This window comes from Triticum dicoccoides, chromosome 1B (assembly GCF_002162155.2).
Source record: "Triticum dicoccoides isolate Atlit2015 ecotype Zavitan chromosome 1B, WEW_v2.0, whole genome shotgun sequence".
Lineage (NCBI taxonomy): Eukaryota > Viridiplantae > Streptophyta > Magnoliopsida > Poales > Poaceae > Triticum > Triticum dicoccoides.
Genome location: NC_041381.1, coordinates 130,212,777 through 130,226,993, shown reverse-complemented (window position 1 = coordinate 130,226,993; position 14,217 = coordinate 130,212,777). Strand labels below are relative to the sequence as shown.

Below are 14,217 nucleotides of genomic sequence, written 5' to 3'. Positions count from 1 at the left end.
CACTCGGCTGTGGCTCGAATCCGTCGAGGATCAAGTCCCCGCGGATGTCGGCCGTGAAGTTCAAACTTCCAAATCTGACCTGACGGCCAGGGGCGTAGCCTTCGATCTGCTCCAGCTGGCCAAGCGAATTGGCCCGCAGTGTGAAGCCGCCGAATACGAAGATCTGTCCGGGGAGGAAGGTCTCACCCTGGACTGCATCGTTGTTGATGATCGAAGAAGCCATCGAGCCTATCGGTGACGACACAGAGGAACTCTCAATGAAAGCACCAATGTCGGTGTCAAAACCGGCGGATCTCGGGTAGGGGGTCCCGAACTGTGCGTCTAGGCGGATGGTAACAGGAGACGAGGAACACGATGTTTTTACCCAGGTTCGGGCCCTCTTGATGGAGGTAAAACCCTACGTCCTGCTTGATTAATATTGATGATGTGTGTTACAAGAGTGGATCTACCACGAGATCAAGGAGGCTAAACCCTAGAAGCTAGCCTATGGTATGATTGTTGTTCGTCCTATGGACTAAAGCCATCCGGTTTATATAGACACCGGAGAGGGCTAGGGTTACACAGAGTCGGTTATAAAGGTAGGAGATCTACATATCCGTATCGCCAAGCTTGCCTTCCACGCCAAGGAAAGTCCCATCTGGACACGGGACGAAGTCTTCAATCTTGTATCTTCATAGTCTTGGAGTCCGGCCGATGATGATAGTTCGGCTATCCGGACACCCCCTAGTCCGGAACTCCCTCACCCACCTTACTTGGGGGGCAAGTTTCCCCCTCTCCCCCCCTTGGCCGCACCCTAGATGGGATCTAGGGGCTGCCGCACCCCTTGGGGTGGGAACCCTAAAGGGGGCGCACCCCCTCCCTCTCCCCTATATATACTTGAGGTTTTGGGGCTGCCATACATAAGAGTTTTCACCTCTCCCTGGCGCAACCCTACCTCTCTCCTCATATGTCGCAGTGCTTGGCGAAGCCCTGCAGGATTGCCACGCTCCTCCATCACCATCACGCCGTTGTGCTGCTGCTGGACGGAGTCTTCCCCAACCTCTCCCTCTCTCCTTGCTGGATCAAGGCATGGGAGACGTCACCGGGCTACACGTGTGTTGAACGCGGAGGTGCCGTCCGTTCGGCACTAGGATCTCCGATGATTTGGATCACGACGAGTACGACTCCTTCAACCCCGTTCTCTTGAACGCTTCCGATTAGCGATCTACAAGGGTATGTAGATGCACTCTCCTTCTCCTCGTTGCTAGTCTCTCCATAGATAGATCTTGGTGACTCGTAGGAAAATTTTGAATTTCTGCTACGTTCCCTATCAGCCGGGTCATGCTAATGCATGCATGGGCTAGCCGGCGGGTCATTTGGTAGTGGCCGATGTGTGCGCGTGTGGCATTCCAGTTAGTTAGTGCGTGGGTATGTTGCCGGGCTGGTGATGCGTGCGTGTGTGTATCTCGGGTATAAAAAGCCCTGTGTGTATTGGTTGTGAGGTGAGCTGTGTGTAACAATGTAGCCACTGTAAGGAAGAAAAGAATTGGGGCGTTCGTGCGCCCGTGGCGGCGTTCGTGCGCCGGCCGAAAAATCTTGTGTCCACTGTTCTTCTTCTTCCACCTCCGTTCGAGTGAGAGGAGAGGTAGCTAGAGGGCTGCAGTTCCAACATTGGCTGCCCCTGCCTCCTCGACCAACGCCATTGCTCCACCTCGACGGCAGCAGACTCCTCCCCCCGCGCACGCCACCACGAGCGTCCTCCATCCTTCCCCGCAACGCACGACGACCGGTCAACAACCGGCACTGCGCCGCCTCGCTGCGCCGTCTCCGCAGCACTCGCCCCGGCAAACGTCCTCCAACCTCCTAGCGAGCGCCCTCCATCCTCCCGCGCGAGGCACGGCGGCGGCCGTCGCCGGCGCTTGACAGAATGGGCGAAGCCGCCATCGCCATCGCAGGAGAAATGGATAAGACGATGGGAGGACAGCGGGTGGAATTCAAATGAGTACAGGTTTTTTTTCTAAATTGAAACGTTATATAGAGACCCACTAAAACAGAGATTGCGTGTTAATTTCTTATAAACTAAGGGACTTTTATGCAAAATCGTTAGCGATGACGGACGACCAGAAACCCAATTTTTTTATTATCAAGGTAAAGATTATTGGCTTGCCAACAAAACACAAGTTTATTTGGTCAATAAAAGGCAAAAAAATTAGGGCATGGTCAACAGGTGGCTTCAACCGATTACCCTACATGCCAATTAGGATTGGGTGTCGGACCAAGCCTCGGACGGGCTCCTACATAGGAGTCGGTTGCTTCCTGGGGAAAGGAAGAAAATGAGAAGAGGGAGGGGAAAGGTGGAGAAAAAGTAAAGAGCACTGCTATGTGCACGATAGCAAGCAGACTATTTTTGGACGACAAGTAAATCAGCCCGTCCATGCATAGCAACAGAAGGCATCAGACTGTTTGATGGACCATCATGAGATGGTTGTGCACACTTTTGTCGTGTGCACAACAATTTCCAAAAAGAAGAGCACTGCTATGTGCACGATAGCAAGCAAACGATTTTCGAATGACAAGTAAATCAGCCTGTTCATGCATAGCAACAGAAGGCAGCAGACCGTTGATGGACCATCGTGAGATGGTCGTGCACACTTTTGTCGTGTGCACAACAATTTCCAAAAAAAAGAGCACTGCTATGTGCACGATAGCAAGCAGACGATTTTTGGACGACAAGTATCAGCCCGTCCATGCATAGCAACAGAAGGCAGCAAGATACCCCAACCTATCCACCTAAACCACCTAAATCACAATGGAAAAAGGTGAGAAAAAGGAAGAAGAGATGAGGATGGTGGGGCATTGCTTTTTATGTTGTGTGGTTGGATAAAAAATCAATACATTTTTTATTGCCTAGGTGGATAGGCTGGGGGCACCATAGCTCACGCCTTGGTGGTTTAACTGTAGCGCCGACCGTTCGGTCTGGGGACCTTCCAAACTGAACGAAAGGTTCGGTATGCCAGGTTGCCCGTCGCTCTACATGTATTTTTTAGAAAAGAAAAAAGAAAAAAAGCTCAGAAGCGCACACATTGAAAAAGCTCCTTTTTGATGTGACAAATAAACACTGCATTTGGCCATGTTTAATTTTTCGTCCTCTATAGCAAATATTCATCTGTTATAAACTTGCCATTATGGTCACGGGGGATAGCGTCTACCGTTCCTGCGAACCAACCTATAGTTAGATGGTTAGAGGGACAGTAGAATCCCCAGCCCACTAGAGTTCAAGTCCTAGCACTCTCATTATTCTTGGATTTATTTCAAAAAATTTGGTGATGCGCTTTCAGTGAGAAGAGACGTTCCCGTCGACAACAAGGCGTCTACGGTGACTTCGTAAATCTCAAGATGATATGCCGGCTCAGTCTCTCAAAGGTGCTCATAGGGCAGGGTATGCATATGTGCGTTCATAGGGGTGAGTGTATGCGTATATATATGAGCGTTTGCGTCTGTACTGTTGTACTGTGTTAAAAAAGCATCTACCTTCGCTTCCACTATATCATGATCAACACGACATTCACATTTAATTTCATGTAACTTGTCCGTGGTTTTGTCCATATTTTAGGGGTAGGTATGATTGCATATATCGATATAATACCAGATTGCTAACCAGACCTGCCGCCCGGGTTTTTTAGGGTAGTTTTTTTTTTGTTTGAGGCAATTTTATGGATAGGTGAATAGAGATTTTTCTAGGATCAGTTTTTGGAGGGAATTTTTGAGGATAAGAGGAATGGAGATTTTTTAGGTGTAGGTGAATAGAGATAAGCACGCACATTCTCTCCTTCCCCTCCATTAGAAAGAAGTCCATTTTCACCATCAAATGTGCCCCAATGGGCAAATACCCCTCTGAAGTCAATTTTGGTAAAAAAAATTACCCTCAAATTTTCTAAAACCGGGTAAATTTGCCCCTTGAGCTCTTTTGCTGTGATTTAGGTAGTTTTGGGAAATAACGTTGTCTTCCACCTCTCTCCATTGTGATTTAAGTCCCGCACAAACCCAAACACAAACGCATGGTGAACATGGTGCGAAAGTAACTGAAGTGGGTGGAATCGACAAGGAAGAAAGAGAGGGGCGGACGGAGATTTAGCGCACATGTTGTGGTATAGCTAGGACCGGAGTGAGGACATGCATGGGCTTGAAGGCGGGAGGGGTGGGCGTCCACTTGGGGACGTAGGCACTGGATGGAGCCGCCGAGTGCCAACCCAACGATGGTAGGCGTGTCGCCTACTTCGATCACCTCTTCCTCTTGAGTGGCCATCGGTGGATCAGTCACATCCCTGGTTCATCAACTAGAGGTGGGGAAACGGAATCCGTTAGTAACCGGAGAAAATTACCAACGCGTTCTGGGCGAATAAGAGCAAGAGATGAGCACATGGTTTCCGCCTCTACGGCTACCGCGCGTGGCCCCGATGACTAGGTTAGGGGCCGCCGCTGCAATGAGAGAGGAGCTAACCTGAGCTCACACCCGAGGGCGGGGAGGACGACAGCGACACCATGAAAGGCTGTGGCAACTACCTGAGCACCGGGCCATGGAGGAAGGAGACGGGGGTAGGTGGTCTTGTTGGGAGGCACCACGAGCGTTAGGAATACCAAAGGGGGCTCGGGGAAGGCGACAGAGGCGTTGGAGCTCGTCAGAGCTAGGGAACTAGACAAGACAACGACAGACCAAAGACAAGGAACATGACGCCCCAAGCTATGCTTTGGGGCGACTCACTCCAATTGCTTTGACAGAGTAAACAAGGGAGGCACGGCAAAGCTTCTTGACATGGTGACATGGCTCAAGGTGGCCGATGGTCGCGTGGCCACCGCCGTCGACGATGTGACTGAAGCACGGCCATGCGATGGCCGCCCTATTCATGCCATGAGAGGCAGAGAGGATGGATAAGGGAAGGGGAGAGAGAGGGCCAGTCACCTTATGGCTAGCTATGTAGCATCGAGGCAGCGTTGTAGCACCTCGGTGGTGAGCATCTTCATCCATGACGGTCAGATGAATTACACGCAGGAGAGAGGAAGATGAAGTCGTGTCCCTAAACCACCTAAATCATAGCAAAACTGCTCGAGGGGCATATTTACCTGGTTTTAGATATTTCAAGGTCAAAATTGTACCAAAATTGCATTTAGGGGGTTATTTTTCCACCAAAAATGCTACGCCGACGTATCAATCCTACTTAACCTTATGCACCTTACTTTCTCCACCAATCAACCCCCCCCCCCTCCTATTTCAGGGTGGGCCCACGCGCCCCTAATGACTAATGATAGTCCTTCAAATCAGCCTCTGCGTAACATTACGTAAATAAGTTACGTAGATGTACCATTGCTCTTTGTCCACCGAGGCACACTTGAGGGTGAAAAATGGACTTCTTTCCTCGTTTTTTTAAAGACTTATTTCCTCCCTCCGTTAGGTACGTACCGGCCTACGCTAACGAAGCCCAAGATGCAAACAACTCAAACTAACCGGCCGGGCCCAAGCCCATTACGTTGCATCCTACTGCGCGGCCCGGGCTAGCCGGTAGGGCAGCGCGCTGGCGGCGGCGCGGCTTTGCGTGGCGTGGCTGCGGCGTTCGAGCCGCGAGCCGAGAGCCGCCGGCGTCCCCGTCAGATGACGGAAGGTGGAGCGTGCCGCCGAGCACGGCGATGCCGGCGGCAGTTGAGGGACTTGGGAGCGCGGTGGCGGCCTTCCCCGACATCTGCCGCGAGGCCACGCGGATGCGGCGGCAGCGTCCTGCTCGAGGCACACGCCCTTCGGGCTTCGGCCGGCTTCCCTGCGAGGTAAGTTGCGTTGCTCCAGCCTTTGCCTAACTTCTATACTTACCGTGGAAATGCTCTGCGTTTGAGCTGCGGGATCGGAGGAGTTGGAAGCGTTTGTTTCAGTAATAATTCGAATAGGTGCCGAGGGTTCGCTATGAAATATCATACCCCCATCAGTTAACGATTTTTTTTTTTTGAAACGAGGCAAAAGATTTGCCATTTTCATTGATTAAGAAGAAGAGAATTGCCCGGTTAATTGACGGAAAACCAGGCTAAAACCGATACAACTCAACCCACATGACATGGGCACCACCGGCCAACCTGATCACCGACACGGGACACAAAGCTGCAAAGAAGAAAGGCACTCGCCGAGGAGCCGCAAGCGTCATCGTCATCACCGGTTGCCTTGAACGAGCGACTCCGACTTCACCATAGAGCTTCAACCTCGAAGCCAACCCGCAAACAGCTGCATAGAAGCCACGACGGCACATGCCACCGGATGGCCACACGCGCAAGCAATCGACAACTCCGACTTTGACGACGAGCCTCACCAGGGAAATATGCAGGACTTGCGCCGACCATGCCCTAAGAGCACCTCGGACACGCCAGGAAGAACCATCTATCGAAGTCCACGCCGCGACCCGAGCTCCTCTCGACGCCATCATCGTTGCCAAACAGAAACCAGCGTCCCGCCTCAGCAAACCACACGGCGAAGATGCCGCCATCCACCAGTCTCCCAGTCGTAGCCGGCTCCGAGACGATGCCCCCAAGGAGGAGAAAGACGCGAAGACGCCTCCATCGCCCGATCCAACGGATCTGAGGTTTCCCTCCGAAGCCCAAGCCGTGGGGAGGAGGAGCACACCTTCACGACGACGCTTCCAAGAAAGATCACGGCACCCGCGGGCACCGCCGTCGCCGGCTCCGAAGAAGGCCAGAGCAAAGATTTCTCCCGAAGATGCACCGACCACCTGCCACCACCGACCGCCGCCCACCCTCCACCACCTGCTGAGGCCGACCTCATTCTGGCCGCGGGATCCCACGATCCACCGCGACCAGACACGCACCACCCCCTGGCCGAAGCCGCCGTCCACCACCGCAGCACCACCATGGCTACCACCACCGCAGCGACCAAAGCCACATCGCGAAGCGCAGCATCCAGATCGATGCACCTCGCATCAGATCCAATCGGAGCTGCTCAGGCGAAGAAGCAGAGCAGCCAGCATGCAGTCCCTCCATAGCACACCTCGCACCCTAGAGAAGCCCACCCGCCACGCTCAGCCGGTCACCGCGCCCGCCGCGCGCCTTCCGCCGTCGCGTCAGGCCGGTCACCGCGCCCCACGCGCACTAGCCAGAACCGAGCCGCCGCCGGGCGCACGCACGCCGTCCACGCCCAAGCCACGCTGGAGCCCGGGCCGAGGCCGCCGCCCCGGCGTCCCTTCCGCCGTCCGCAACCGACGCCAGATGCACGCCGCCGAGCCGTCACCCCACGGCGCCAGAGCCGCCGCTGCAGGCCGGCCACGCCTGCACACCACCAGATCTGGGCGGGAGGGCCCTGGATCCGTCGCCCCCGCCGGAGGAGAGGAGCTCCAGCCCGCCGGCGAAGGGCTCGCGACGACCATGCGCTGGCGCCGCACGAGCCAGCCACGGGCTACCCGCGCCCTGGAGAAGAAGCCCCGCCGCCGCCGCTGCCACACGGGCTTTGCCCGGCGGAGCATCCCGGCGGCGGCGAGGGGGGAAGACGACGGCGGAAGCCGCTGCCGGTGGTGGCTCGGGTCTGCCGCCCGTGTCGCTCGTGCGGAGCGACGCGGGGGCCCTACGGCGGGTGCCCATCAGTTAACGATGAAGCTTATAGAATTCGTGGATGCAAGAACGAGCCTCTATGTTGATTAATCTGCAAAAAGGTTGTAGATGACTCATTAAAACTGTACAGTCTAAAGAATCCAGCCTCTGTCTCTCAACTTCCTTTGAGCTCTATCAACAACTTTGTATTAGGATTTACTAGGACTCATGCAGTCTCTTGAGTTGAGGCTGGACATGAGATCCAGTTCCAGTAGTCCCTCCCTTGCAGCAGCACCAGGCAAACTGGGGGAAGGCAACAACCAGGCCAACAACAGAAAAGATGAGTAGGCTCCTCTTTGGCATTTTCAGTTCCAGAACCTACCTGGCCCAGCGACTGCTTCTTCTTGTGCCAATCATTAGGAAATCCTTTTAGTACCAGAGGTCTATCATTCTCAGGTCCTCATTTCCGTAATTTGTGGATGCACCACACAACTGCTAAATAAAGCACCGATCAATACATACAACTTCAATTTTGTTTAGAGGGATATAAGATAGCTGAAGTAACAGCTGTACTCTCGATCTGGCCTTGCTCGGATCATATATTACTAAGACGTCCTTTAAAAGAAGGGACCGCTTTTGGGAGACAGAAATCATCAAAACTCTGAAAAAGCAGGGAAATACATTAAACTGGCATTGTTAACAGAAAGAGACCTTTCAATAAGGTGCACTCTAGAAATTATGTAAGTCTTTTGGCACATAATGTTATCTGCAAGTAAAGGAAAATAACGTCATGTAGTAAACCACAACAAAACGTGGTCAACCTTTATTGTTACAAGAAATTATCCTCGCATGCGAATAATCTTTAGCTTTATCGGGTACTAAATCTGGTGCTGTCTTCTGGACTACACAAATGCTTGTAGCAGAATGAGTTGATTTACTTACTGGTAAACACTGTCGCTTTACTTTGTTTAGTGCAACAGAGTTGTTCTCTTGTCTGCATCCTGCCCTGTGGTTTTGGTAGCACCGGAGCTTCAGGGTGTGCCCTTGATGGTTGCTCGCTTCCAGTTGTGGCTACTCAGCCATGACAGCGTGTAAGGCAGCCCTGATTTCCTGTACTCCTCGGGGTGTTCAATGCCTCTCTTCATTTCACTGACGTCCATGCTCAGAGCTGACAAGGTTTCCTTTGGCACGTCGGAGTCCATGATCTCATCCCATAGCTGTTGCAGCACAGCGCCACTCGGGCCCTGCTCCTGCATGGCTGAGATGCCCTTCTCCAGCTGGATCCGCATGAGCTCCGCTGCCACGTCACAGTGGATGGCCAGGTCACCTGGTGCACATTCCAGGTGTGGGCGCAGCACGTAGACAGTTGTGTTAGCCAGGTGCTTTACTGTGTTGTGGCTCATGTACCGGCCGCCAATGTTCATGAGATCCTTCTTGCCCTCCGCGACTCTTAGGTACACAATGAAGTCCTTTCGCTCGCCAGCGTAGATGCTGTCAACCTCTATCATGCCTGATTGATTATCGGATTTTACTTGGTGGGTGTAGCTGCCAGACTCGATTGATGATATGGTGATGCCTTCATTGGTCCTCAGGGTAATATTGATGGATATCGCGGCAACCGATGTGAGGCCTGTGATGAATAGCATGAGGGCATCCTTGATCTCAATGCTCTGGTTGACGAAGGAGTAGGTGCCGGAAGTCATTTCGGCGATATACTTCATGACTTTGGGGTTGTGGTCAGAGCCTAAGCCGAAGGTGTGCACTGGGAACTCCGAGTCGAGCTCCGTTTGGAATATCTCTGGGTGCTCGCCATCCGACAGGAGCATCATGCAGCCTGCACGGCTGCTGCACTGTGCTCCACGCCATGACAGAATAAAGGGGGGCAGCCCCAGTGCATGTAGCTCCCGCTTGCGCAGGGTCGTCTATTGTACGCAGCCTTTCCCTACATTTCTGTAAGAGGCTGTTTTCAGGACTTGAACCCGTGACCTCATGGTCACAAGGCAGCAGCTTTACCACTGCGCCAAGGCTCCCCTTCACGCCATGACAGAATCTAAGAATGAAAAATATTAATATAGCAACACAGCTGGTAAATTTTTTTTTTAATTTTAAGAAACCAAATAAGCATATAGGTGCATGCAATGGATCAACTGAAAGCACGTCTGTACCTGGGATCCCTCTCGCAGAGCTGCTCCAATGTCATTGTGACCGCCAGCAACCAGCTCGTTGATCTTGAGCCTGGCAACATCCCGGTCATGGTCAGACATGTAAGTGAGCTTCATGAGGCGATTCTCATAGGTGTTGAATGACACGATGGAGAGTCGGTCATCTGCACCAAGCTTGTCCATGACAATCATCATGGCTTGCTTCATATGATCCAGCTTCTCCCCCTGCATTCTTCCACTGACATCGAGCACGGCCACAATGTCGATGCTCACGCGTGACATCTCCCCTGCACGCAACCATGGCGCTACCGCAGCTCTTACCAGGACAGGAAACTTGTTGCATGGGTCCTCACTTGGAATCGCCTTGCTTCTTGTGAAAGTTTCTACCTTCACCGGAATTAGTGTTTGTCATGCATTCATCATCGATCAGTGGTAGCTTTATAGATTAGACCAAGTTAAAATGAATAGATCAACTGCGTGTTCTGAAATATATAGGCACATAGCTTACCAAATTTGTATCTTCATCTGCATGCTGCGCTACTGTTCGGAAAGCACAGGAGTTATTGGCTGCGCCCTTGGTGGTGGCACGCTGCCACTTGTGGCATGATAGCCACGACAGCGTGTAAGGCATCCCTGTAACGGCTCTCTTCATTTCATGTCGGTCCATGCTGAGGACAGACAAGGTTTTCTTTGGTGCTCCACGGCCCTCGCGAGAGTACTTGATCATTGTCCATAACTCTTCCAACCCCTGATCGCTCAAGTGCTGCTTCTCCAGCATGTCCAAAACACCATTCCGTAGTTTGATCCGTGCAAGCTCTGCTGCTACATCAGGGTGGATTCCCTGATAGTTTGGCATGTGAGTCAACCGGGGTTGTTCTACGCGCACGTGCATTTCACGCAGAAGAAATATCCTATTGAAGCTCTGGTACTGTCCGCCAATGGTCATGATCCTCGTCTCAAAATCCTCTACTGTCAGGTTGACGATGAACTCCTTTTGCTCACCAGCATAGATGTGGCCGATCTTGATGGTGCCAGACATATTCTTGTAAGGATTTATGTCGTATTTCACGTTGTGTATGTATCCGCCAGACTCAATGGATGATATTGATGTGCGATACTGAGTTCTTAGGGTGGTCGTAATGGACGTTGCGTAAATTGACGTGAGACCGGTGATGAACAACGCCAGGGCGTCCTTGATGTTGTTGATGTCCTGGTCGACGAAAGAGTAGGTGCCAGAGGTCATGTCTGCAATGTACTTCATTACCTTGGGGTTGTGGTCCGCACCCAAACCGAAGGTGTGCAGGAAGATCTCTGGGTACTCGCCATGTGACAGGAACATCATGCAGCCTAGGCGATCACGGCTCTCCTCTGTTCCGCGCCCCCTGAGAATCTAACCATGAACTTAACATGTTAGAAGAGCTACACAAAATAAATGCTTGCATCTGGATGTTTGCTGTGTATCGTTTGAGTGTACGTGCATATATACCTTAGCTCCCTCTTGTAGAGCGGCGCCAGCAACATGGCTGGTGCATGTTCCATTTGAAGCTTTCAGCTGACTTATCTTGAATCTGGCAGTATCACGACCATGGTCGTCAGACATATAAGTGAGCTCCATAAGGCAGCGCTTGTGGGCCTGCAATAGTAACACGATGGAAAGCCGGTCATCTGGGCTGAGTTTGTCGATCACGATCATCATGGCCTGCTTCAGGCTCTCCAGCATCTCCGCCTGCATGTTTCTGCTGATGTCGAGCAAGACGACCACATCCAGGCCATGTCGTGGTATCTCACTGGCATGACGCCATGGTGCAGCGGTAACCCGCACCAGGACAGGGAACTCGTCGACAGTGAATTCCTTGCTTTTTGTGAATCCTTCTACCTTCACCTGAATTAGCATTTGCCATCCAGCGATGATCACCCGATGGTAACAGTGTAGGTCACTCGGTTAATATCAACAAATTATTTAAAAAGTAATAATTGTATAGGTAGAGCAGATGATCTCAAATAATTGTGCGTACCAGTACATCATGTTTCTCTAGGATTTGTGGGAAAGCGTCGGACTGCCACTGGTGGCGATTTATCCATGACAGTTCCATTTCATCCCCATATAGGCTTCTCATCTCAGCGACTTCCCGCTCAAGGTTGGACAAGGTTTCTTCCTCTTGGGCTTTGCGAGGCTTTTCAGAGTCCTTCTTCTTCTTCTTCCTTTTCTTTTTTTTTTGAGAATGGAGTCCGTCATCTCGGCCGACATCAATGTCATTTTGTAGTCGTGCCTATCCAAGCTGGCATTCATCAATCGGATCCGTAACAACTCTGCTGCCACCTTAGGGTGGATGATCATCTCTTCAGACAGGCATTTTCGGTGTGGTCGTGGCACGATCACGCCCATGCCAACAAGCTCCTTGCTCGTTGTCAGGGTCCGGTACGTGCCGCCAACGGTGGCAAGCTTCTCATTGCCCCGTGGGACTGTCAAGTAGACAATAAAGTTCTTCTGCTCTCCGGTGCAGATGTTGTAGAGGTCTACTATGCCTGACCGTTTGTCTGAGCTTACAAGGTTGTTGTAGTGACCTGACACGATGGGAGATATGGTGACGCCCTCGTCGGCCTCGATTGTGATCTTGACAGACCTCGCTGCAACCGATGTGATTCTGGTCACGAATAGAAGGATGGCATATTTGAGGTCGTTCTGGTCTTCGATGGAGGAGTAGGTGCCGAAGGTCACGTCAGCTAGGTGCTTCATTTCATATGGTTTGTGTCGGCCCAAAGCAATGGTGTGGACCGGGAATTCCTTGCTGATATCTTGTTTGTCGATCTCATGGTACACCCTATCTTCAAACATGTGCATGATGCAGCCCGTACGGGTACTGCTCTCCTCCACTCCACGCTGCCGCAGAACCTAAGCATGAACAGATTAAAAAGACTCACGTTTTTTTAACCATTTTTGCTACTAGTCAGAATATAAAAACGGAGAAGTGAATTCAGTAGTAATATAAGGACTGGCGTGACTGCGCGCACATCGGTTATTTTGCTCCCGGTGGCGTGATGCCAAGCTGCTAATTAATGTCCCAACGAGACGCGAGGTCGACGGGTTTTAGGGCGTGTTTGGTTGCCTGGGTAGCTCCGCCCTACATCGCATGGAGGATCCTGGCTGAGTCTAGCCTGGCTGAGCTGATGCAAAATTGAAATGAGATGTATGTTTGGTGGACTGTAGGATATACTTGCATGAAAGATGCTGTACACAAAAGATGTTGTTTGGTAGACTGCATTGGAAATTATGAAATAAAAATCAATTAACATTTTTATTTGCCAGAGAATCCTTAAACAAGTAAAAGAACTCTGAACCAAAAATCAAGTTGAATTAGAGCTTAATTCCATGTATTAGACCTGCTGTTCCGGTCTCAAACTGCAAATTAGACACAAGACATGCGTTTAACTGAACATTTTTGTCAGTCAGCATTCAGAGCAAAAACAAGATGAAGATTGGGAGGTTAGGAATGCCAAATACAAGATCTGGAACAAGTATGTAAAGCACATGCGCCGTCCATGAGCAAATCACAAGACCCCGCAAGAAAATTTTGCACAAACTTGGAAGACATTGGGCGGCTCCTGCTGCGTGTGGATGCGACAATGCACAGACGACCTGGCAGCTCTCGGGCCTCCGGCTACCATCCATCCCGCTCCGATGGATGTTGGTGTCGATCTGGAAGAGCAAGGGGCGTCTGGAAGGCGTCGTTGGCGGCGGGCCTCTGCTGCACCCATCCCGCTGCCGTGGATGGGGTGTGGATCTGGCAGAGCAATGACCATTGGGAAGGCAGCGTTGGTGACGGAGTTTGACGGCAGACGGTGGAGCAATGGTCAGCGAGGATATCGACGGGGATTCGACCATCACCGTCGCGGATTTGAGGACGGCGACGAACGGTGAGGTGAGAGCTCGTGCGGGGAACGAGAAGCAAATGAGGGGACGCGCTGACCCCATGAATGCGAGAGAATCGCTCTCACGCCTGCATTGCGGGTGCAGGCGATTTGCATCAGTTGGGCCTGCACGAGGGAAACGCCCGATTCTTGCGTTCCCGTGAGCCTGGCTGAGAGGCCTCTTTTGCATCGGTTGGGCCAGGCTGACGACACCACGTAGGGAACCAAACAGGGTGGATTTTGCATGCCAGGTGCGAGCCCGGTGCAAGCCAACCAACCAAACACATCCTTAGCCTCTGTATTGGAGGCTTCCGGTGGCGCACTCAGGTGATTGGATATCCGCCTACTCGTTGCTAAGGTTTGGAGTGCTTGACATGGCCCAAGACACGTCTGTGACAACAGATCAGACAGACTCAACTTATGCTTGATGCATTGGTTTGGCCTTGTCCAGAGTGCCCTATGTGACTGACCTAAAGTGACTATGTGGGTGGTCTTTCACTTGACAACATGAGATCGATTGAGATGGCGAGCAACCCTATGCGCCGCTCGGTAACATGTGGTACGCAGATATAGTTTTTTTTTAAAGCAGGGC

The 14,217-nt window shown here is 51.8% G+C and overlaps 1 protein-coding gene across 1 annotated transcript; it reads right to left on the bottom strand.

Moving 5' to 3' along the window:
* Positions 1-8,585: 8,585 nt before the first annotated feature.
* Positions 8,586-13,177, bottom strand: LOC119350232. The gene is made up of 6 exons (XM_037618162.1): positions 12,729-13,177; positions 11,732-12,609; positions 11,203-11,598; positions 10,225-11,106; positions 9,720-10,103; positions 8,586-9,404 (listed from the first exon to the last, which is right to left on the bottom strand). The coding sequence occupies exons 2-6, from the start codon at positions 11,831-11,833 to the stop codon at positions 8,586-8,588; spliced, it is 2,583 nt and encodes an 860-aa protein (XP_037474059.1). The 5' UTR covers positions 11,834-12,609; positions 12,729-13,177.
* Positions 13,178-14,217: the final 1,040 nt, after the last annotated feature.